This window comes from Mya arenaria, chromosome 8 (assembly GCF_026914265.1).
Source record: "Mya arenaria isolate MELC-2E11 chromosome 8, ASM2691426v1".
Classification (NCBI taxonomy): domain Eukaryota; kingdom Metazoa; phylum Mollusca; class Bivalvia; order Myida; family Myidae; genus Mya; species Mya arenaria.
Genome location: NC_069129.1, coordinates 24,350,915 through 24,378,149, shown reverse-complemented (window position 1 = coordinate 24,378,149; position 27,235 = coordinate 24,350,915). Strand labels below are relative to the sequence as shown.

General features: G+C 34.9%; 1 protein-coding gene across 1 annotated transcript in view; it reads left to right on the top strand.

Annotated features, from left to right (window-relative positions):
• The window catches only part of LOC128243703 (25-hydroxyvitamin D-1 alpha hydroxylase, mitochondrial-like), a 27,406-nt gene extending 416 nt beyond the window's left edge, over window positions 1–26,990 (top strand). The window contains exons 2-9 of the mRNA XM_052961622.1: window positions 237–569; window positions 13,878–14,068; window positions 14,991–15,190; window positions 15,399–15,599; window positions 16,052–16,218; window positions 18,174–18,419; window positions 20,941–21,141; window positions 23,097–26,990. Coding sequence (XP_052817582.1) covers window positions 282–569; window positions 13,878–14,068; window positions 14,991–15,190; window positions 15,399–15,599; window positions 16,052–16,218; window positions 18,174–18,419; window positions 20,941–21,141; window positions 23,097–23,210 — 1,608 coding nt within the window. The 5' untranslated portion in view covers window positions 237–281 and the 3' untranslated portion in view covers window positions 23,211–26,990. The remainder of the gene's footprint in view (window positions 1–236; window positions 570–13,877; window positions 14,069–14,990; window positions 15,191–15,398; window positions 15,600–16,051; window positions 16,219–18,173; window positions 18,420–20,940; window positions 21,142–23,096) is intronic.
• The last annotated feature ends 245 nt before the right edge of the window (window positions 26,991–27,235 follow it).

Here is a 27,235-nt window from a genome sequence, read left to right as displayed (position 1 = left end):
GCATTCGATATTACTTTTGCAATAATCTGAGCGTGTCAGGTGATAATATAGTTGATGCTTGCAAACTAAATTTATTAATAATATCGGATACATGCAGATTGTGTGAGAAATTGTCGAAAAATGAATTTGCAAATATTAAGAGTTATTCAGCAAAACAATCAATCTTAAACGAATTATTATGTTTTTATTGAATATCATTCTATCGCGAATGCAATTAGTGTTTTTTTCTCTCACAGAGTTTTAAATCACACTTCTATACCCCGACGACGTTTCTGCCAACGATGAATCCGCCGACGACAGAGGTGCTTTTACGACGAGTTGCGAGCCAGGCTCTGAGCTTAGCCCGACAAAATCCGAGATGGCTTCACGCAGGCAACCGGCGCGATCAAGTAACTCCCGCTACTGCCTTCGACGTTCATGACGTCAGTGGCGTCACAAACGGAGACATTGCCGTCACGCGAAAGGTTAAAACGCTGATGGATTTACCCGGTCCGGACGGAGTACCAATACTTGGGACAGCGCCAGAATACTTTCGAAAAGAGAACAGAGGTCAAATGCACGAAGTTCAGGTTAGTTCGCATTCATAACTCGACAGTGTTATTATGACAGTTTGCTAACCCTAAGTCTGTTAAAATATATTGCCACTTCGTATTTTCGGCTTAATAGTTCACGCCAGGCGATAAAGATTTATGGTAGAGTTAACAAAATCCTTCTTTACGCTATTGCGTTTACATGCCTTCGTTTAACAGCACGAACTGACTGAACTGTTTCTCTGATAAAATTCTTGGTTCACTTCGTTAACTTAATAAAACTTTCCAGAAAAAAACAAGCACCTCTTATCACTCTAACCTATTTATCTAATTTACTTTTTACCCAAAGAATGCTATAAACCCAATAAAGGTTTATCTGCACCGAAGTATTAACATGAATGAAACAGTCGTGTCAATGTTAACTGATAATCAGACATTTTAGGAAGCAAAGCGAAGTACGGTCTTTATGAGATAGATTTTTTTTGTTTTATCTTTACTAAGTAATGTACGAACAACGATAAAACACGTTATTGGGTGCTAAGGAGCGGAAATTTCATGCTACGTTTTATATTCCGACATTCCTGGACGGTGTTTTTTCTCTTGTTAGAAGCTGTACAAGTGTGTGTGTGTGCGAATCAGTTTGATGTTTGCTAACCATACATGTCTCATACATTTTGTCACCTGCGACTCGCTCCGAGAGTATACAAAGGTTTCATTGATGAACAGGTTATTCATAACCTTCAATGGGTTAGTGTGGATGTATGGCTGCATTGTGCGAGTTTTGCACCACTTTTGGACAACTATCGTTCTTACAGGAAGCCAACTTCGTTTTTTTTTAAATAAATATCAAAAAAGATACTTTATGTGACACGGATACAAAAAAAATCATTTTGAAATTTCCGAAATACCATCTTTACAACCATTAAAAAGATGGCTTAGATCAACAAAATGTGCTGTACATTTGTCTTTTTATTTTGCAAGTTTCTTTCAACTGTAGGCAACTATAATTTAATTGCTAGATTTTACCCCCCCCGCCCAACCACTCTTTTTCCGCCGCCCCTTATATTTTTATTGACTGAAATAAAATTGTTTTGAACTAGGATTTGCTTGTCGGTCCGGTACTGTCCGGGAATGGCGTGTATTCATAGCTACGGGGTCAATGTATAACATCCACATGTAAAAAAGAAGTGTTGCTATTGTGTTCAGTTATTTTTACAGTTCAATCAAAACGTTTTGATTCTATTTTTGAAATAAATTAATTCTCAGGTGGTTATAATATAAGTATCTTCCATGGCCGAGAGTGTAAGATAGGTTCATTCCGACCCGAGCGTAGGGTGTTTTGCGGAAACGAGGTTTACCGAGTTTCCGCAAAACTCCCTGCGCGAGTGTCGGGATGAACCTATCTTACACGAGCGGCTATGGTAGATGCTTTTTCTCCCACCTCAGTTAAACAAAATTAAGTAAAAATGTATTTTTTTGCTGGAACTCCTTTGTGCTTAGTGAAATGCGTACGGATATGCGATAATTCGTGGTTGTCATGGATATTCGCGCAGTGATTCAGAGTACGTAAATGGTCTGATCGGTCTTTAAATAGTTCTAAGAAGAGTGAAGCATTATTTCTTGAAAGGTGCGTGAAAACTGGTTTCTGGTGCTATTTGAAGCGAGAAATTATTAAGTAGCGTTCTAAATATTGCCACAAGACAAGGATTCCATGATGCGCTACAGACGACAGTCTTCAACAAGGGAGGTAATTACAATGTGATGACCATTAAAAGAAGTTCCATACGGGCATTTTATCTTCGCCCGTGGGCAAGATAAGAATTTCTAGCATGGTTAAATTAATGGATCTACTTATCTGAGGTGGGAGAAAAACAATATCTACTGAGCCAATATCATGATGGTATTTAAAAGGTGTTCTATGAGTAGAAAACGAATATAAATATCTTAATAGTAATAATTTGATTATTTTACTTTCCTCTTTTTCGTGTTCATTAACAATGTTAACTTTGATAAAGTTAAATTCACATAAAAAGTAGCAAAATAATAAAACTATTTCAAGATCCGTATTGACACGACTATTTCAAGATCCGTATTAATTCTCAGGTGGTTATTTAAAACAATCTCTGCTGAACCAAATAGTAATAATTCGATTATTTTTCTTTCCTCATTTTCGTGTTCATTTACAAAGTTAAATTCACATAAAAAGTAGCAAAATAATAAAACTATGTCAAGATCCGTATTGACACGACTCCCTACTGCTTTTCAAACATCAATTCAAAACTCAGTTGTGAAAACAGCAAGTTATCGAAATAATCAAAATAAACCGATACCACTTGATTTCGTATGTATTAAATTCAAAGTGACACTCTTATTCAAAATCAATACATACACATGTATAACAAACATAAATTTTGACTGATAAACCTTCAACTACTTACTAATTGATTCATTTATAGAAAATATTAATTACTGATAACAAGATTGTAACCGTGTATTTAATAGCAGAAAGCGTAAAAATATTAAATGATTGGTGAATGCTAAAAGATCTACTTAAGTTTAATAAGGTAGAAAACCGTGTGTTATGCTCGTTTCTTTCAAATTCAACTCGGTATCCTTCATAAGAACCATTGTTTTTGACATTTATTCATCTTTTTTGGAATATTAAAACAATAGTATAACTAGTGGTTAATCTTATATAGGAGTAAGAGTGCATCTTTAAAAGCAGCTTTCAGCTCTCAAAAAGTGAATAAGTACATTAAAGGACGCGTGTACTCGTTAACACCTTGATATGAAATAAAAGAGCCAAGCTGGCGGTCAAATAAATACCAATGACTCTAAATCAAGAAGTCAAATGTTAGAATATTTACAATGATTTAAACACGATAATACAATTATCTTTGCAAAAAATGTTCATCTCTTATTCTAAGACCTTGTTTATTCGGACCCCCTAGGCTAGTGGCGTTGATGGTAATACAATAGAAGATATATCTTTTCTGATTATCTACAATTCGTGATTCGACTCCGTCGTGGTCGTAGTGGTCCTATAAAAACCGACAAGAATCAATCTACATAGATGATTTACAGCGTTAAAAAGATATCATTTTGCGGTGCGCGAAGCTATGCTATTTAGCCCAATCGAATGGAATAAATTAGGCTTTTAAGCACACGCTTATGCCCTGAAAAACCGCTAGCTATGAGGAGATACAATTCATAACCAATTGTACTGGAAATCGTACATTAATCAATGATCTCTAACAACTAAAAAAAAAGCGCCTTTATCTGCGAAGAAGATCGCGAACAACTATAAAAGCAAAAAGAAACACACTTAGTTGCAGATTTGAATACGATAAAAGGCAACGTGAAATATTCCGGTTATAAAACACGATATGGTTCACTTTAAAATGTCTCTGGCTTTATTGACATATTTATTGCATTTTTACTGACGCATGGGTGACTTGATATAATTTGTGAGGCGGTTTTTGTGTCTTGTTTTCAACTCCTATCGTTAAGAATATAAATGTTGACAGTTCATGTTGTTTTGAAGAACATTTGTTTAAAACATAAATTGTGATTAAATGGTGCCATACCCTCCCCAGCCCCAGCCTCAGCCTATCCCCCTTCCCTCCCTTCTCCCCGTCGTTAAAAATATAAATGTGGACAGTTTATTTTGTTTTGAAGATAATTTGTTTAAAAATAAATTGTGATTAAATGGTGGCATAGCTTCCCCAACCCCTGCCACAGCCTATCCCCCTTTCGCCCCCCGGTATGCTGGTCCATAATACTGCACGATTTCTCATTATAACCTCCCCAGCCCCAGCCTTCGTCTCCCCCCCCCCCCATTTCGCCCCTTCTATCCGCAAAAGTATGCTGGTCCACAAGTCTGCACGATTTCTCCATATATAGGCGGTCTGTAGCGTGATTTTTATTTAGTAACAAAATGTGAGAAATGGCTACCCGCTGTGATAATTTTGGTCGAAAAAAATACGAACAAATATAGCTTTTATCGGATATTCGATTCATTTCATTTATATAAAAAGGCACGTTCGTAGTAAAGGCGAGGACATAGTTGATGAATCGTGCCTTGAGTGTCGAATTTATATGATATACATGCATCGCGAACTATCTTGTTGCTAATTATTAATTAAGAAAAATCATGACCACGAGAAAAATAGTAAGGCATACTTGACAATTCCATTCACAAAGAACGATCATATTGGGAAACGAGGAGCGAAAAGGTGTCGCACGAAATAATAGCTTTTTATTCTATGTATGCAAGTAATTGTGTCAAATCATGTTGTGGTTATGTTTTTCTGTACAAATACTAAACCAAAAATAATTTACATTGCTAAAGAATGAAGCGTATATGGTTATATATAATTTAATACAATCTGAGATAATTACGAATTATATTCGACCAAACGGATTCATGTCTTTTAAAAATAAATACTTCATCGTAAAAAGCATTTGAAATATGCGAAGCTTCCTGCATCATTATAAATACGTAAGTGTATTCAAAAAGCAAAACACAGCATCTAAATATATTCATCTACTGACTAAACCTATCATTTACAGAAAAGGGTCTCTTGAAAATAAAATTGCAAAATGAAACCACATTATCACCCACATACTTTGAGTGCTCGAGTCTGCAAAAAAGCTCACCTGGGCGCTACTGATAAGCCTTCATCGGCTTTACCTGATACTCCATAAATCAGTCTGAACCTTAAACACAACTCGGCTTAGATAAGAAATGATGCAGAATAGTTTTCTCTCTCCGATCTTCAAAACAGGTATGCATATCTCACAAATGTTGATAGCATTTTCATATTGTTTTGCATGGGAAATATAAGACATCTAACTTGTCTGCCATTCCCGTAGTTTTGATATATGCCACCTGATTACGTGCTTTACATTTTAGTGATTCTTAGTGCAACTTGCAAATCATATTCATATGTGGTCCGTCCGTCCGTATGTCTGTATCTCTGTCCGTCTGCCTGACTCAACATTCAATAATTACAAAACGTATTTTACACCTTAGTGATTCTTTGTGCATATTGTAAATAGTACCCATATGCGGTTCGTCCGTTCGTTCGTCCGTGTGTCTGTCTGTCTGTCTATCTGACTGTCTGACTCAACATTCAGTTATTGCAAAACGTATTGTACATCTTAGTGATTCTTAGTGCAAACTGTAAATCGTACCCATATGCGGTTTGTCCGTCCGAATGTTTGTCTATCTGACTGCCTGACTCAACATTCAGTTATTGCAAAACGTATTGTACATCTTAGTGATTCTTAGTGCAAACTGTAAATCGTATCCATATGCGGTTTGTCCGTCCGAATGTTTGTCTATCTGACTGCATGACTCAACATTCAGTTATTGCAAAACGTATTGTACATCTTAGTGATTCTTAGTGCAAACTGTAAATCGTATCCATATGCGGTTTGTCCGTCCGAATGTTTGTCTATCTGACTGCCTGACTCAACATTCAGTTATTGCAAAACATAAATTGAATAGCTTATCCTACTTGAATTGCTATATGATAAATAAGTTTGCACTTAGTACGCGCAAATTCGTTCAGTGAAAGTAGATGATAGTTTCGCTTTATTAAATATATGGTTCAAACGAACATGAACATGTATACGCTTAGCTTGTGTGTTGCTGATATATATTCATGAATTTAAACGCTTAAGGTTAGTGATGTATGAACGGAGAAGTTGTAATATTAGTAATATATTTCGAAATTTTAGGAATGTCTTCTAAAAGGCGAAAGCTAGAAAATGGATGCATTCGAAGAATATTACAAATCAAGGTTTAATTGACTCACCGCTGTTTTTAGCGTCGGTAAAACAAAAATCGAAATCGGTATTTTCAGTTTGATTAAATTAATGAGTATTACAAAAGACTGTGTTAACCGCGTAATACCACATTTGTCTATAAATCTCAACCTACACGACCACAACTAGACAAGTTATAACAAAAAACCCAAATAGGTATTCTTAATTAGTTTTAATTAATGAGTATTATTAAATAAAGCGTAAACCACATTATACCACGTGTGTATTTTTTTTCAAACTACATGACCACAGCTAGACAATTTCAACAAAACTCAAAATAGGTATTCTTAATTTGTTTAAATTAATGAGCATTATCGAATAAGGTGTAAACCACATGCAATCACGTTTGTGTAGAAATATTCAACCTAAATGACCGCAGCTAGACAAGTTATTGCACATTTTTCCTAACTTACTATATACCTGCACTCGATGGATCCCTCTTATTCACTATCGTATCGAAAAATGGGTTATTCCAGGTAATAATACCAATAAGATTTTCAGTTATTTTGAAACACGTTATCTAGTTGGTCACGTACGACAAGCTTGTTAAACGGTATGGTGAAATATAAAAACAATGAATTCCTTAATTTTTTTAAAACCTTTTCAGTTTAATTAACAGGCTTAAGTACCTTATTTCAATATAGTTTAAATACAAATTTAAATTTGACTTTGATAATGGAATATTGTGTATTGTTATTATCATAAAGATAATTCCTTTTTAAGTTCAAAAAACTTATAATGAAGTAAATATTATTCAAATTATTGAAATATACACTCAATGAGATTAGCTTAATAATTAATGAGATTTATTTAAATCCAGTTACAAGAGAAGTTTCGAAAAATGGGGCCTTATTTGTGAACAGTACTGCCAAGAAATTTAATAAACTTAAATTAAGTCAACTCAGTTTATTGCATACAGCAATACAAATACCTGTATAGCAAATACGGCGTATGCCAAAGCAGTATCAAATATTTTTAACAGAATAGCAAAATGATATTATTATAGATAAAAAGAAACAGTAACTAGTAGTTTCTCAAGATGTTTACATTGTAGATAAACCTTCACAGGCTATTTCATCCGTGCACACATATCAAACCTTGGTGCAGATCGTTTCAGGGCATAATTCTACTCTAAGTAATTATTCATATGCATTAAGGATGCACCGATGAATTCATTGTTATATTTACCCGGGGAAAACATTGATTAAGTGCTCGTGGCCGAATATTCACCTACTGACCTAATTTAAGTATAGTCCAATTAGCGCGTCATGTTATAATTAAATGTATAATGTCCGGTCATCATAGGAGGACATTAAATGTGACCACATGTCTAAGTGGTAACATCTTGTACTAAAGAGATATAACGGACCGGCGGACTTGTTTTATGAATTACTTACTACTACCATATGTTTATTTATGGGTTTCATGAATGTTTTATTAGGTTTGGACATTCCGTGTTTATGTGGTGAACTTTATCTCGGTACAGAACATGATAACTCTTAAGTTTGGTCGGTAAGATTTTAAGTACGTATAAGCTGATAGTACGGGCATATGTTTCACGATATCAATATTTAAGTGGGGGGTTGGGGGTCGGACCGGGGGTCGGGTAGTCCGGGGTCTTGGGCTCGAGGGATGGGGTCAATGTGCTGTTATTTTAATTTTGAATTGCCTGTTTAAATCCTTGCCAGTCTGAAAAAAATGGAAAATAAAGGAGTACACTTTTTCAACGTAACTTGGAAGAATTGTACTGTAGTGTAATCAATTATTTAACCTAAACCCTTAACGCTTTCCTTATTTAGGTCAAATCGAATATATTTAAATACCTTCTGACAATAATTCAAACATGCATATTGAGACAGCGAAAGTACATTCGCTTTTATGTATACCTTGTTCGACACCGGTGTTTATTCAGAACATGGCGAGCAGGTTTATTGCGGCGTTTATTTGTTTATTAAGGTCAGATATAAGCCATCGCTTAAAGGGACTGTGTCACAGATTGGCACCAAAAATAGTTTTTTTTCTGTAACGAATCTCAGGACAATTATCTAATAGAATGTGTAACGCTTTGATATCATAATTGTAAAAAATGTACCAAAATGTAAAAAAAGATGACTGGGTTCGAACCGGCGTCGCCAAAATTGTAGTCCAGCGTCTTACTCACTGCGCTACAAAGGCTTATTCTCACTGGGTGACATAATTAAGCTATACACCTACCTCGGTAATATCACGTGATAATACCGACTATCCAACACGCATAAGGAATGAATTCTACCTGGTAGACATACCCGGTAATATTTTTTAATGGAAAAAATGCGAAATAACTGCTTAACTTAAAAAAAATTGTAAACTGTGTGGTACTTCAGTTAGTAAGTTTCAATGCATTGTACACATCGATGCCAAGTTTATGTCAGTTTTCGACAATTTTCTTTTTTTTCGCTATTTTATCATACGTGAGACAGCCCCTTTAATAACAAGATATATTTAATATCGTTAGAAAATACAACACCATCGATGTGGCAGCGAGTGCAATTTTTCTACTGTTTGTCAAACGGAAAAAGTGTCAGCTTGCGCTGATTCTAAGCCGCCCAAATAACAACAGCTTTTCAAATATTACAGCACTCTAAACCCCCTTGGATTTTAATATTTTTATCCTTACGGGGTCATCCAGTACAGAATCACAAATAACAACAGCTTTTAAAATATTGCAGCATTCTAAGCCCTTTGGGGTTTAAATAATTTATCCTTATAGGGTCATGCAGTACAATATCGTCATCTTGCGTAATATTACGAGATGGTAAAAACAAATAAACAGCAAGTTCGGTCTTTCCGAATTAATTATTTAGCCACGGGCTATTTTCAAGGACGATATCAAGTCTTTGCAAACATTGTTTACAGATTTAGAATTGCATTAAGAGCGTTGATGTTAATACATTTTCACACCTTAAATGACTTAATGCCTCTTAGGGTTAAAAGAAAACTTTTATGTTATATTAGCCGTAGGTTGAATGTCAAATTGAACCAATATGTTTTCAACTTTTCGGGAAAAATAAAAATGACCAAAATTAGATATCTTGTCACAAACAATAGTTGTCTATTGTAAGTATGAATTACAATAATAATTGGATTGATGCGACGCAGTCGTATTACCATTTATATTGTATAAGTACATACTAACATTCATTAAGTTTTTAGTGGTCTACATTATCGTGTGTAAACTGTCCTCTAACTGGGTCAGCCACTGTTTATATCTACCGTTTCACCTGATTGATATCAATAACGACTGGTTGATTAATTACTGAAATAAATGAATTGTTATCTTGATTAACACTGAATTCTCATTAGACAAGATATAATGTTGACCACTCAATAAGGAAGGCATTCAGTGCATCAGCGAAATCTGTTAAGGCTTTCTGTTATCTCTACAATTAAGGCTACTTAATCCATATAACGCACTAACAGCCGACGTTATGTAACTGACGTGTATGGGTAAATGTAACAGATAAACGCCTTGGAAGAATTCCATGTACTTTTATGGCATTGTGGGTATACCATGGACTCATATCTCTTTGTACGATAAGGAGGACAGAATTGTGGTCAGCTGAACAATGGAAGCAAGTCCATTCTTAGTACAAACCAGCACTGTTCTGTAATAATAAGACACTCTTTATTGTAAATAGTTTGAACTATGCAAAATCTTGCAATTCTGGCTTATCTGAATTGCATGTCTTTTGTGCGTTTCTTTGTATTTAACGAAAACAAACAACGAGACAATGAAAGATATTCATACGTTTTGGAAGAATTCCATGTACTTTAAAAGCATTGTGGTTTAACGATCTGCAGGATAAGTAGGCCAGACTTGTGGTCAGTGGAACAATGGGAGATTGTCCATTCTTAGTACATATCATCTATTATCAGTAATATGATAATGCTATTTTGTATTAGAAGGAATTTTGCAAAATCTCACAATTCAGACTTATATGATTAACATGTGATTAAGGTGGTTGATGTACAATAAAGCTAGCGATTTGATCTTGCCATTTACAAAATTCGGTATTATTTGAAAGGCCATGACCTGTTAATTGCTAGTTTGTAATTTTAGTGACCAAAACACATGAATGATAATCAAAGCAGTTCGTGTTTTTGTCCCTTATTTCAACTGAAATCGGACATGAACTTACCTATTTGACCAGTATTCATGGCCATAAAATCTTGTTTGTAATAATTGTTTCGGTATAATTTAAATATATTCTATTTATACACATCAAACCCTTCCACATTTTGCCGAAACAAAATGGGGTCACCATACATTAAAATTTCACTAACTTGTAAACCAATCGTAACAACTCGGCCATCTCCGACAAGCTTCGGGATAGACCTCGTCAATCGGAACACCTCGACTAGTATCATACAGTATTGTCCATCTCAAAGCTTGCCGGGGATGGCCGAGTTGTTACGAATGAGACCTCGAAAAAAGGCTTCAAGAGAAGCGAAAATGTGATAAGGCCGCCGGCGATTAACTCAATGATAATTACGCTAAGTAGACCTAAAAGTAAACGTAAACATATTTTACAATACTTCATTACGCGAAAACTAAATTGAAAGACCGGTACAATGTCACAACTTCTCAACATTAAAACAATAAAGATGTCCATTGAAGGTTGAAATCACCTTCAACACGTTTGCAGTATGTGTGCCGCCATGATGGACTATTTTTAAAGTCCTGTATTATTTCCGAGGTCATTTTTTGTTGGATAATGGCCGAGGTGTTCCGATTGACTCTTGTACATAAGATACCTTACAGAAAACACGCGAAACATTGCAAAATACTTGTATTAAATTTCTTCAACAAAAAACTTGGAATTTGATTACGGTATAAATCAAGCTCCAATAAAGCGAGGTCGAGTTCTTCACGTACAATAGTCAAAACATGCCATTCATAACTTTAAAACCAGGTTGCCCACTCGAAGCTATGATTTAGTTTTCGATTCATAAAATTCGCACAGAGCAGCTACGCTTCATTGACTGAAATGAATGGAAGAGTCTACAACTATGTGAGCATAAGCCAAAACAGCGCAAGAATGAAAGAATAACATGTCATTGTAGTCGACTCTGCGCCAAGCAGACGATTTGCCAGATAGACTAGACATTGTACGACTAGTTAGCTTGAAAAATACAAACAGACCTCCAATCTTGAAGCTTTAAAAATTATGCAAAGACATTTGTGACTCCACGTAGTTTCACCAAACAAAATAATTAAGATTGTGAAAAAAATTAGCAGCCTGCTGAAACGTAATTCTCGCAAATATGAAAATTTTGATTGCATTATTAAATGGTTATACATACATGTATATACAGATATGTTAGAAATTTCGGTCCCACCCAGCTTTTAGTTGTGCATTGAACTTGACACACTGAGACAGTAGCAGGGGCGGTCCCACGATTCGACGTTAGGAGGAGGGGGCGTTACGTAGGGGCGTACCCTTTTGACTTGCGCCCCACCCTCACAAACGAAATTTATTTGGTTTTAAGTGTTGACATGGGGGTATTTGGAATTTCTAGACCGAAATGGTGCATTTTGGGCGCATTTTATTACTTTTCTTCTTCTATATTGAAATAAAAGGAAACTTGGACGATTTTTTGAGGGGGGGGGGGGGGGGCGCCGGGTGCCCCCCTCGCCTGAATCCGTTAGTGAGTAGTATGTCCCGTTGTCTTACAAACGTCGACATTTATAATGGGAAGTTTAATAAAAATGCTTTATCTGGTATGCGTACTATAAAAGTCGGTGGTTTTTTTAAAATGTAAATGTGAAAGCAATCTGATACGAAAATAGCTATATAATGGATGAACATTGTAATCTCGCTCCGGTTTCGACTTAAAGTAGTAAGCCATCTTTTTTGTAAACGCAATTTCAAACCTGGTTTGTTTACATATTATCCGCGTGGAACGTGAGGGCAGGGGTACTTATTTTTGGCATTTTCTCAACGAAATAGTCGTATAATGAGATAGAACACTGACTTAGCATATTTGCAAAATAAGAAATCGGTTATCTGCAAGCGCTCTTATAGGACATAAATTGCATATGGATTTTATTCCATTATGGATTTCGTATTAAAAAAGCAAACTTTAATATCTTAAACAAAATGCATTTCAATTATAAATGTATGACCAATCAATAGATAGTTTTCCATAGGTCCTGCCAAAATCACACATAATAGTCATATCGTGTTTCATGGATTTGGGGTTTATAATCATGATCTAAATATAGAATCTCATGAATGTTCATGATTCGATTGGTTTCCTTGGATTATATTATTACTATTCGAAGAAGTTATTTCCTAAGATCCTGATTTGTTAAACTGGATTCGTATGATTTACCCAAACAAACTATGGTGGTTTCTCTGATACATTCTGTGGTTTTTGTGGCTATAAAGCTGATACAGTCTACCACAAGGGTCTATTATTCCAATAACTTGCGGTTATGTTGAGCTCTGATTTTACACCTTGTTCATTGCCTCAAATATAAATTGTTCACCTTACTTTAATTTATAGCCAAATTATGGGAACATCATATTCTTTCTTCTGCAACAGTGTGTTCGTATCATAAGGTATTCGACCTACACATATCTGAATAATCCCATATTTGAAAGGGGTTTACATGCAGAAACAGAAACTTTGAAAAACTACCCAGAGTTTTAGTTTAAATATTAAATATTTTTACAACGATCGTGAAGAAAGAAATGATAACTTATACTAAGTCACTCTCGTTTGCACAATGTTGCGCGAAAGTGTGGTATTGTGTTGTGGGGGAAACGAAACCGAAGTACCCCGAGAAAACCCACTTGTCCGGCTTGGTGACAAACCAAACTCTAATAGCATTATGTATGATGTACTTTTGGCTATTTTTTCCATAAACGTAATCAGCAATTACCTTTCACATTAAACCACTATCATTTAGTCAAAAATCATCGAAATGTAACATTAAGGTTAAACTATATGTGTGGGTCGGATCACTTAAGCAGGTACCGAGATAATAAAGCTAAGTGCAAATATCACCCGAGCACATAATATGCATGCAGTAACTACGGAAATAATGATTCATATAATAAAGTATTCATTTACCAATTAGAGTTATATGTAGTTTCATTAAAAGCATATTCACTGATATTCTCCTATTAGAAAAGGGAATTCATTTCTCAAAAATCAAAGCACCAAAAGTGTTGTACGATCTGTTATGTGCTGCTGCGTATAGTCTTGATTCAAAATGACTACAACAGAATAACGCATAACAATGTTTTGTATTAACAAAATCAATTAAATGCATTTATGAAAGCAAGTAACGCTTACATTACAGTACTCCAGATAAAATAAAGTAGCCGACCTATACAAACCATGCTGTTGGAAAGCGATACTTCTACCCTGACCTTTAACTTTAACAAGGAAACTTTTACACGTTTTATAACTCAACATATACATTATTTCATTCATACTCAATAGTTCTTTTTTATTTCTCAACAGAGGCGGTTCCACGCAAAGTATGGCCCCATGTTCCGCGAGAGGCTAGGGCCGGTAACCAACTTGTCAATTGCGGACCCACGACTGGTTGAAGAACTCTTTAGACAGGAGGGGAAATACCCTAATCGTCCGCCGTACGACGCTTGGCTTCTTTACAAAGACATGAGAAAAAGAACCCATGGAATCAGTGCTACGTAAGTTGATTCTCCTTGCTTTTGTTAATAACTTATCGTTGTAAGGGTGAACGACGCAAGTTCGATCCCATCCTCGGCACCCAGCTTATCATAACCTATATGATATAGGTTATGATAAGCTGTGGATCCGAGGATGGTTCAATCCAATATAATCTCATTTCTGTTTTGTTTCGTAGACATTTGTTTAGAACATTTTTTTAAAGTTAACAAAGTTGTTAACGCCATCGTTGTTAACTTTCAAATCGTTACCGCTCTGTAAGTTTAATGGAAACACTTGTGATCTGCAGTATTTCTAACACATTTTGAGACACCTGTTTCATCTGTGTTGTTTTATGCAAATATTTGAGCACATTATAAACTATTTCACTTTTTAAAGTTAACAATGGAGCTGGTAACAACGTTGTTAAATTTTACAAAATTCTAAACAATCTGCCACAAGTTTTCTGTTATTTTGCTTGTTCTATGCATACTTGGAAATGATTGTAATTAAGACATACCAGAATAAAATAATTATATTTGAAATCGACCGGAATTTCTTTTACTTCTTCCGTTCATAGGGTATTGAAACCATCGATCGTAATTCACCGCGATTATTATGCACGCTAATGATGTTAATAATACCTTATCATCTCCTTAGAAATTAAACAACCATTTATATATGTACTTAGCGGTCCAGAATTTGATATATTACTTTGATGTTGTGTTTGCACCTTTAACAGAGAATTTTTTGAATATAAGCAGAGTGATGCTTTAGTGTTGGTGACTTCTTTACTAAACACTTAACTTAAAACCTGGTTTTAATCTTGTTTTGTCTACTCTTTGATGTATTTTTTATCTTTTGTAATCTTATTTTATCTCAATTAACTATCTTACCTCATCTCGTCCTATCTTATCTATTTTTAACTTATCTTTTCATATCCAGTTCCGGCGAAGAATGGCGGAAAATCCGTACGATCCTTAACAATGGTTTAGCACGCCCCCGACAGGCCAGTACGTATGTTCAGGATCTGAGCACGGTCGCAGGAAGAATGGTAAACAGACTGAGTTATCTGAGGGACCGTAACACGACCGATAACTCCATACCGAACGTTCACAGAGTAATGAACTCCTGGTCAATTGAAAGTAAGTTTTTTTTACTATTTTCTCACATTCTGAGAACTCATAAATTGAATACTTTTTGTGTTGACTTTTAAAATATATTTTAATTATTAGGAAAACTGATTGTTGGTCCGTAAGATTTCTTTTCCTGAGCAAAAAAAAAAACAACATCTAGAAGCGTATATCATCGAAAATGAGCAAAACATATTATTCTTTGACGTTTTGCCTACAGGTATTGGCAAAGTTTTGGTTGGGGAGAGTTTCGGGGCTCTTGAGCACGACCTTTCACCGGAAATGGAGGGCTTTATGAAGTCGATAGAAGACATGTGGTACACCGGCCACCAGCTTATGGTGTTCGCCAACGTACATAAGCGTCTCAACACCAAGATCTGGAAAACGCACGTGCAGTCATGGGATACCATCCTCGAAGTTGGTAAGTGTGATCTTAGAATGATATTGTTGGGTAAGTGTGATCTCAGAATGGCATTGGAAGATAAGTGTGAACTTAGAATGGCATTGGTTGGTAAGTGTTATCTCAGAATGATATTGTTAGGTGAGTTTGATCTTAGAATGACATTGTTAGAATGTTGGAAATTGACATTTCTTCAGAATGTTTCCCTATAGTGTCAGTAAAGTGTCAATGTTCGTCCATGTAGTCAAAAGTAAACATGTATGTTATTCTATAACATTTGAGCCGGTACACCGAGAAAAGCGCCAAGGTCCGTCCATGTTATAAGGGTTGTTTGAAATGCGAGTTTCCGACAAACACATAAACATGTGCTACGAACTTCCATATCAATGCCTTGTGTCCTGCCCTTAAAGGGGCTCAATTAAGGTTATACTTTACTGATCGAGAAAACACTCACTATATATTTCTTCCCATAGCGGACAATATCTTCGAGAAGAAGAGAAACGAGATAGAGCGGCGGTTAGCAACTGGCGGGGAGCTGGGGACGGCCACGGTCATTGAACACTTCCTGGCTAACGACTCGTTAACTATGGAGCAGATCTTCACAAACATGGCAGACATGTTGCTTGCCGGTATTGATACGGTATGTGTTTGCGAATATATTAAAGGCACACACTATTGGCTGATTTAAAGTTAAATTTTTTATGCAATATCATGTTTAACTCATTTTGTTATCAATAAAATCAAATGAGTTAAAAATGATAATGCATCAAAATAAAAAATAGAATAAAATCCATCAACCTTAATTGTGCCCCATCAACCTTTATTGTGCCCCATCAACCTTTACTGTGCCCCATCTACCTTAACTGTGCCCCATCTACTCTACCTTTATTGTGCCCATCAACCTTAACTGTGCCCCATCTACCTTAACTGTGCCCCATCTACCTTTACTGTGCCCCATCTACCTTTACTGTGCCCCATCTACCTTTATTGTGCCCCATCTACCTTTATTGTGCCCATCTATCTTTATTGTGCCCCATCAACCTTTATTGTGCCCCATCTACCTTTATTGTGCCCCATCTACCTTTATTGTGCCCCATCAACCTTTACTGTGCCCCATCTACCTTTACTGTGCCCCATCTACCTTTATTGTGCCCCATCTACCATTACTGTGCCCCATCTACCTTTATTGTGCCCCATCTACCATTACTGTGCCCCATCTACCTTTACTGTGCCCCATCTACCTTTATTGTGCCCATCAACCTTTACTGTGCCCCATCTACCTTTATTGTGCCCCATCAACCTTTACTGTGCCCCATCTACCTTTATTGTGCCCCATCTACCTTTATTGTGCCCCATCTACCTTTATTGTGCCCCATCTACCTTTATTGTGCCCCATCAACCTTTACTGTGCCCCATCTACCTTTATTGTGCCCCATCTACCTTTATTGTGCCCCTTTAAATACTTATAAATGATCGACAACCGAATGTGACGGTTGCCTAATGATAAGGTATCACCTCACACCCAAGAGGTCGTGGGTTCGACCACCACCACCAGGGGAACGTTCCCTTAGCCTCTCAGAAAACAAACAGTTTCTGGCCCAGGATTCGTTTTCAGCTGTCTTCTATGAGGGCCCTTATTCAGTTATTTCCCTTCTCCTACGCAGTATTTGAAAACTCAGTTCAACTATGGTGTCAATCACCTCACTAAAATTCGTACGACAAACCATTAAGTAATTCAACATCGTTAATTTAGGAACTTATATAACAAACTACCGCCCACGTTTGACTTTTGAAGTTTTTTTTTATTAAAGACCTTGCCTTAATTCTTATCTGATATATATGTTTAAGCCGCATGAATGATCTTAAATTGGATAATTTGCGGATTTAAAAACATTTGGTATATACAATTACTACTGGGCAAATCAAACCAATTCGTTTTTTAATCATATGACAGTAAATCAAAACTGGCTCCTCTCCATCTTAATAAGTTTAGAAGGTAAATGGTTCGTGAAAGACTATAGAAATCAGTGTTATGACGCGTGCTAATTGGTCAATTGACGTTCGAATATATAGAAATTTTATTTAGTGGTCTCCAACCTAAAGAGCTACTGATTTGCAGCGATTCATAAAGTGTTATTTCTGTGAAATTGTTTATTATTGTATATTTGTTCACCTTCTGTATCACACTTACTATCAATATCAACACGTGTATAATCGACCAAGAGACGGGTCCAGGATTTAACATTTAATTTAGAGTGTGCGTAACTTAGGGGCGAACGTGTTTTAAAGTGTTGGCAGGGGGATTTCGAGGATCCACACCCAACTAACTATTAACAATTTCTTGTCCGAAATGGTGCATTTTTGGCGTAATTGATTACTTGGACGAATTTAGGGTGGTAACGCGCCGGGTGCGTCCTCCCCGGACCCGCTAGTGCGACATATTATCATTACGAGTATTTATAGCGGAAGTTAATAATATTAAACGATTACTGAACTTGGCTTTCAATACGTAAGAAGTTCAAGTACGTGAAAATGCAGATTAATATGTCAACTAGTACTTACTTCAAAAACATACTATTTTTTTTTCCTTTTCAGTCAGCAAATGTGATGTCTATGGCCATGCATCTCTTGTCACAAAATCCGGAAGTTCAAAAACGTGTACGAGCGGAAGTTGACAACGTTTGCGGCGAAGGGGAGGAAATGACGTTGGATCATCTGAATAACATGCCGTACCTTAAGGCCGTGAAAAAGGAGGTGCTCCGATTGTTTCCCACAATTCCTACAAACGCACGTGTTCTTACGGAAGACACTTTTATAGGGGGCCACCTGATACCAAAAAATGTAAGTATAAATATATATATTTAAACGTATGTTACATAGTAATAAATCCAGCAGCATGTGGATTTATCAAAGAAACGATTTAAAAAAGCAATGGAAACCAATATGAGTTATTTTTAGTTTAACGTTAGTTTTTCGTCTGAATTGACGTCATCGAAAATGGTTGTCTTTGGTCTTCAGTTTAACGATGACGTAATTTTTCGTCTGAATTGACGCCATCGAAAATGGTTGTCTTTGGACTTCAGTTTAACGATGACGTAATTTTTCGTCTGAATTGACATTAGAAAATAGTTGATCTTTGGTCCTTTATGCTACCTAGTCCTTCTATCGCCATTTTTAAAGGTGTTTACTAACATTTTATTTCATAAAGATATCAAAACATCTATATATGATGCATTTAAATATTTAAGAAAAAGGCATGCATTTCTTATCAAACTATTCTATACAATGACGGCATTGTTTAAACTTTAACACATGTACACACTTTATTAGGACATCTAGTTCATTGTACTGCGTCTCTCTATGAGGAAATAACATCACCAAATATGAACTTTTTACCTTCAACTAATAACCTTTCCAGGAAATGCCAATCATGATAATGCGATTCCTGGAAGAAGGAATTTTTCTCGGAGAATAAAAAAAGCTGTAATCCAAGTTGAAATGAAGCATAAATGGATTAAAAAGGGGGAAACTAGGTTGTTATTTTTTACGATGTCTCAGCGCAAACATCTTTATGTGCAATACAATATAGTTATGATTTTAAAACTGTTACACTTATAATCTCTTAAGTATACCAGAATACACCCTTTTAGATTCGGAATATAAAAGATGATTTTTTCATGTCATTTTTAAGAAAACCAATGATCAAATTGTTAACAGTACATGCCTCGTCCTAATCCTATTTAACAAAAAGTTCTATGTCCAACCCTGGTCTTCTTATGAGTAAATAAATTAATGATATTCTAATTGCGAATTCTATTGGTTGATTTAAGGGTAGCGGTATGAATGAATAACTGGATTTCTATTGGCTGATTTAAGGGTAGCGGCATGAATGAATTAATGGATTTCAATTGGCTGATTTAAGGGCAACGGCCTGAAAGAATAAATGTTTTAATTGGTTGATTTACGGGCAACGGCATGAATGGATTTCTATTGGTTCATTTAAGGGCAGCGGCATGAATGAATAAATTGATTTGTATTTGCTGATTTTAGGCTAGACGTACGACGTAATTGCTTCAGTTAAACAAAATATAGTAAAAATGTATATTGATATTTTTTTTACATATGGGTACTTTAGCAAAATATGGATTTCCAGCATGGCCAAATATTTTGACCTACTATGTGGTGGGAGGGAGTCTATATCTTCATTCAATTTACTGCTAAATTATTATTTTTTAAAATGCTTAATAAGCTTTAGAAATAAAAAAAAAAACAAACAAATAATTAGCTGGGATAAGTAAATGTAATATTTAAGATAAAATGTTATAGAAATCTAAAAAAAGTGAGTCATTATCAATAAAAGTATACAATTAGTTTTTATTAATATCTTTACCATACCATATATCAGGAGAACATGCATTCAAGTGCAGGCAATGACATATTATTCATTTAGAAATAAAACCCTTGAGTCATATGTACGCTTATACAGTTATATAAAGTGAACTAGGTTTATATAAGGTCGTTTTTACCTCTTGTAATGAACTAGATTTTACTCCTTCGGTTGAGACCCTATCTCCTTAAGTTAGGACCCTAACTCCTTCAGTTAAGACCCATTTGCCTTGGTTAAAAATTCAGTTGACTTCGGTTTTGATCCAATTGACCTTGGTCAAGATTTAATAGTCCTCATTTTGACCCCGTCTTCGTTTAGAACTTGAATAGCGAGCAATTACTTAACAATATACTGAGTTAAACAAGAAAAAATCCGAATTAGCCAAAAGCAAACAACAAAAAGAACGAAGTCAACAACATAGATAAGTTAAATCTTTATGCAGTGAGACATTTTAAGCTTTGTTTAAAAGACATAAAGATTTCTCTTCTAGATGCGTCATTTAGATCGGTGTTGACAGGCATTACCATTAAATTGGAGTTTAAAATTGCATTCTCATGCTTTAAGTTCATACGTTCTCAATTTATACGAGATTACACTGAGACAGAAGAATGTGCACTTAATACCTACCAACCTCGATATACCTCGCGTTTAATGGGGAAAACGATGCATCGAAGCATGGGGAAAACATAAACGTTTTCTATGTACTAGTTTATGAACCGCGAAGTTTTGTTCATTTAAATAGATTTAAATGGCCGAATGCGCAGGGCGATTTTAATCATAATGGATCTTCAGAAAATTGAAACAACAATATTATAAAACAGCACATGGTACTTGCAATACTTAAAATAACATAGAAAATAAACAAAATAATCAACAACAATAAAAACAAACAGAAGTAGGTCAGAGCAAAGTTGCAGGAAAAGAGGACATTTTCTAGTAAGAATATTTAATAGTGTACACAATATTTGTTTTCAGACAATTGTGTTATTAAACACGTTCACCATGTGCCGAGACCCCGAAGAATTCAACAATCCAGACGAATTTATCCCTGAAAGATGGCTACGGAATGAGGTCAGAGATTTCAGCCCGTTTACGTCACTTCCGTTCGGATTTGGCGCGCGAAGCTGTCCGGGCAGACGCGTGGCGGAAACCATGATTTACTTCGGAATTGCAAATGTAAGGTTTCATTTTATTAATTGAATATATAATATTATAATGTTTAAGGTAAACCACCGAACATAGGTTCATAACGTAACCGATAGTTCGATAATAAATGAATATCGGACAATGACCAAAATATTCATTTCAAAATTATTATTTTTTATCTAGAAAAGTGTAAAAAAAACTATTAATGTTTATTTCAATTGAAATGCAGAGCACAGCTAAATGTCAATAATAATAAAAAATATCTATCATGTTTTATTATTCAGAAAAAAACAACACATTTTTTTAACAGGAAGCAACTTCCTATGATAGGCTATAACGGATATACAACTATTGTATACACTTTCCAGGCATCAAATTAAGTAAGCGCAGTTTGCATTAAAAAAATAATAAACCCACATACCGTCACAAAAAATGCTGGAATGTTTAATCAGATTCAAGAAAAATGTCGATCGTTCATATCGCGTTGATGTTAGCCATTTCTGAAACAAAAATAATCATACCCAAAATCATTTAAAATTTCTTGGAAACTCTTGGAAACATTTCCCCTGAGAAGTGGATTTCTGGAATACCTTGTCATTCAGGGTTTCCTCGCTGAGAGCATGAATGAACCAGTATTATCCCGCGGTTGAATATTTTTGCAATAGTTTCTCAATGACTTGCATCGCGACCGTAATAAACTCGTTAGAACGTAGGAACTGGTTGCTAATTGCACCGCGCCGCCGAAAGCCCTTTAAACGTCTAAGCCGTCGGCGTCATCTAGTCTCATACTACTGTGTCTATCAAAACAGATCGAGAATAGAATATCGTTTCATAAATTCCTCAATGGATTCGCTTTATAATATTTGAAATAATTCACCATGGATGCAATATATGATTTACTTGATTTATTCGTCGTTTATGACTTTCGCAACAGGCTGCAATCTCTATTTTAGTCGTAGGCGAAGAAAAAACGTAGAAAAGATAGATTACTATCAATCAAAATATTTCTTGCGATTTAATCTCGGAAATGTTGTAACACATTGACGTTTATTATATGATAAGAAGATATAACATGTTATTTCTCTATACATTAATCTGCTGGTTATTTGGTACAGTTCCGGAAGGTCGTTACGTAAACAAATACAATACAAGGAAAAACGAGAGCTAAACATGCAAATGGGTTTTGTTATGTTAACCTAAGTGCTTCTTAATTTACTTAGATATGAAAGTGATGTTTTGTTTTTGTTATCTTTAAGTAATGGTTAAAAGTACTCAGTTTGTTCGTACAAAAAACAAATGTTTTGATGCGGCATATTCGCATAACTATTTATTTTGTGCAAGTACACACAGTAGTATGCTAACAATCTTAAACATTTTAATGGTCTACATTTTATTTTGTTAACTACCTGATCTACATATCCAATGATACCAGGGGACCAGAAAAACGCAGCTTTCATTATGATTGTCAGATTTTGATGATTATTATATAGAGGATATTTGTTTGTTTCAGTTTAAGATATGCAATCTATTTCACCGAGCGAGCACCAAAAGTAATATTTCACGAGTGGATTTGCCACGAGTGAAATATTTACTTTTTCGTGTTAACGAGTTGGTATATAGTGCAATCTTACACCGAAACGAGAATTTCCTTTTATTTCATGCTTTAAACTTAACAAAATCAAAATTAAATTAATACATGTTAGTTGGAAAACCGCGCAAAATTTTAACTTAATGACGCCATACCGGAAATGAAATTAAATGACCTAATTTAATTTAATTTTCTTTCCGGTATTGTATAGTTTTTATGTTAATTTTTTTAAATAGAAATGGGAAAATCTGAGAAAACAGTGAAATTATATGCCGATGAACTCACTGTTTCAAATGGTGAGCTTATCAAGATGTAAGCCACCGTAATATTTCAATAAACAACAGGAAAGCATAACATACAGTTTAAGGTTCTAATGAGTATCGCTCCTCTCTTACAGATTGTACGACGTTTCGAGCTGCGACCCACAAAGAACTCTACACAAGTTAAACCGTTCGTCCGTACGGTTCTGACTTTGGGCAACGAACTACCAATTGAATTCCACGACCGGTGAAAACTCTAACGTTCACAGAGGTGAAACTATAGCCAATGATGTGATAATCATTTCGACAGTGCGACATAGACGGTTAATATTGATGTAGTCTTTTTCTGTGTTTTCTTCGACGACCATGACCAAGAAATGTGCGTGCCAGCAATATTAGCGAATGGACCGTTTAGTTTATTACGTCGACGGATGTTCTTTTTGGTGTTTAGAACACTGTATTCTTGAACCGGAAACACGCGCAAAGAATATCTGTATGTTTATTTTGTGGCAAAAACGGGTAAATTTTTATGGTCGTCGCATCTAGCACAAACTCACATTAAGCGACATCCAGGAATAAAGACATTGCACGTGGTTGACCAAAAGTAACGTAAGTCACAGGTACCACCAGGCTTATGGATCATGGCTGCGATTTGCACAAGGTTATTGGACGACAACTTTTGCGATGTGTGACTCAAAGCTCAGTTTTCAAATGAATATTCGGTTAACTCATTATAGAATGTAAAATTAATAAACATGTTTTGTTGAACACACGCGAGTGGAAATCTATGACCGGGACAAAGGGTTTTGTTTTATGACCTGGCATAATGACTTTTGGAGAGCAGACATTATAAGGCATAAACAAAAATGATGTTTGTTTCCAATAACCAAACCGACCCTACTTTTCTTCCTGACCCTACTTTATTTTTGCCGAAGTGTTGATTTTTTTTCGTATTTTCCTAAGAAATACATTTTTAATAGTGAACATCTTAAAATTTAATCATTTTTTATTTAAATTTTTCTTCAATAGTTATATACCCTGATATAGGTCGGTTTCTTACAGAATCCCAGTTCTCATAAAAAGATAGAACAAATGTTATGTCTACCTACCTACCTACCTACCTACTCTTTTTATTTGGAAATGTAAGTAGAAACAAATATTCATTTTCTTGGCCTAACTATAATGTTCCACCTACCTACGGTCACCGACCCGTGTTATAAGTCTATGTTAGTGGATAGCATTTAAGAATGACACTGTACACCTATCTTGTGACTTATATTTCGTCCTTATGTTTATAATATCTACTGTTTAAATCACATTCTATTGTTACTGAACGATTTATTTGTTGTTTTATGTGCATATTTTGTTGATAACGGGTATTTAATTCTTTGTTGTATGATGTATCAGTTTTACCTTACTTCATTTTATGAATGTACATATTCATTGTATGCCATTATTCATTCTAAACCATTATTTGTTTACATTATGCTAAAGTCAGCATTTTTGGTCCAAGTGCAAGAAATCATTCAGGCCTTAGGTCGGGTTTTCGTGTCAAGTGTCACATACATTAAAACTACACTCTCACATTTTGATCGTTTTGACATTTTTTTTCTTCTTTTTTTTGTCTTGGTATGAGTCGATTTTTGCGTAAATGTCTGGACACCAGTGATATAAAAATGGTGACAAAATATCATATCACAGTTTTAAATAATTACTTTCGAAAATTGATGTTGTATGGCTAAAAGTTTAACTATCGCTTTAAGAAAATAAATGAGTGTTGGGCAGTTTCCCAAACAATTGAGATCTGTTATATTGTGAGTTAGCGTATATAACTGAATTGAAGGCATTGATACCAAAATCAGCTGATTCTGAGATAGACAATAAGAGAACAGTCAAAATGTCTATCTGTGAGAGTGCAGCTTTAAGAACTACAGAACAGAACAGAACAGAGAATATGATACCAATCTGCAGCAAGACATGTTCAAACACATTCTAGTTGTACTTCATTGCGAACACTGGTATGCACCATTAATGATTTTTTTCTTAAAGTAAACATTCCACTAAAATAATGAAAAATGAAAAATGGCAGAAATTCAGGATATGTCTAATGATGTTTTATGAATAAAGCCCTGTATATAAGCTTGTTGAATTAAATGGCGCGCATCTTTTATCTTTCATATAATCAAAAAGGCTTTAATTGTTACTCATAAAGTTCCATGTATGAGTACATTACTTTGACAAGCGATCGGTAAAGTTAAAGAGTGTTTTTTTATCCTGTCAGCAGCTATAAATTTACTGAGTGTCACAAATTAAATCGAATGTTTTACTTAAAAGTTTAAATGCGCTTTGCCTAAGCCGACAAATAAAGCTCTTAGTTTGGGAAAATATAGTATATCTTCATAGACATATATATTCGAAAAAGCGACACTTGGGTTCATATGATGCCCCTTTATTATGTTTACCTTTACATTAGATGTTCATACCATGTTAAAGGGACAAGACACCAGATGGTCCCAAAATCGGCAAATACAGTATTCCATCAAAACAAGCCTAGAATTATTAATACGAACTAGTATGAGACCGATATTACTATAAAATCATTTTTAATGATTTAAAACAATATTTTGTCAATGTCTCAGCTGAGTTTACCCGTTTGAAGGTAGCAAATTATGGCTGACTTGTTTAAAGTGTATAAATTGAGCATTTGTATAAAGCGAATCTATTTTTAAATTAAACGGGATATACTTGGTAGAAACATCCAGTAAATTTCGATTTGGAAAAAAACACCATACACTGCGAAAGATGCATGTGTCGTAAGCAGTGTGATACATCAGTCAGTTATATTCAATATGTTGTACATAACGATATCAATTTTATTTAAGTGTTGACAATTTTCTTTTTTCCCTGCAAATGTATCATCTGGTGTCTAGTCCCTCTAAAGTGATTTCTGTTCATGATATAATCAAATTAATTCGCTGTGTAGAAGGACAACGACCCAAAATGTCAGCTCATCCATCAAACATACCCCATCACTTAACAACGACATTCACTAGGAAATTATACTAGTGAATGAATTTCGCTTAATGAGTAATGTAACTGAAATGTATTGAATTGTATTCGATAGCTGACGTAGATTCTATTTAAGTTCTGAAGATACTATGTATACATGTAATCAGTCCCATATTTGAATTGAGTACAAATGTACTTATATGAAATGTATAACATTTATATTTATGATATCCATGTATATAAACAAGTTTTGCAAGTTGCAATGCAAGAATAAATTTCAAATTATATTTAAAATGAACAATTTTTTTGAACTCACTGCAAAGTGCAATATGTTTATTGACGATCAATTAACTTAACGATTGGCTTTATTGTGAACATTTCTGTCATTTTCGATCAATTTTCCTATTAACTGTTCCTCAATTCATAAAGAGTCCATGGGGTGGTATTCAATATTGATCTTAATGGAGTCTATGAACGATGTAGCTAATCGGATTAATTGATATAAATAGCGGACCTATAAAGTGAATGGAGTCAATGATGCATGACGGTAAGATTAACTCAAGTTGCAAATTGAACACCAACCCATGTCCCAATTTCTCGAAATATCTTTAGTCACTTATAACAGAACTAAGCTCAGCTCACTATTTTCTTTTATTTTGGTATCATTTATGTAACATTTACTATCTGAAGAGTGATTGGAATTTAAATGGAAATTATCTTAATGTAAATCACAATAAAATATGATTTTATTTAGAAAAATCAAGGTTAAGTTAGCAATTTGGCTTAATGAAATATGTTATTTAAGCTTGTTAAACTTAAGAACCTTCGAGAAAATGGAGCACGTGGCCTTGTTATTTAAAATGCTCGTAAATACACTCTTTTTACCTAATCACATATATATAAAGGTCATTTAAGTCATACTTGATTGGGACACTTTGAGTACACTATTTTATCGTTGTGGTTGTACAATTGATATTGTAACACTACTGTTGTGTTAAATAAAAAATAAAAATAAACAATCAGTTCTGTCTTGTGTTTTCTTTGAACAACATGCAGGCGTAACAGATGGTTAATTACGCGTAACCAAGTTCGACCCATATTTTGCAGCTTACTTTAGGTCAGATACCACTAAATAAGTGACCTATATATTCTATAGTCAATTGATCTATTCGCATGCAAGATAACACTGATTTCCAGTGCTTCACAATCCCAATAACCATATATGGGGAGAAAGCTCCACTTTTGTCTTACGTTTCTCCTAAGAAAA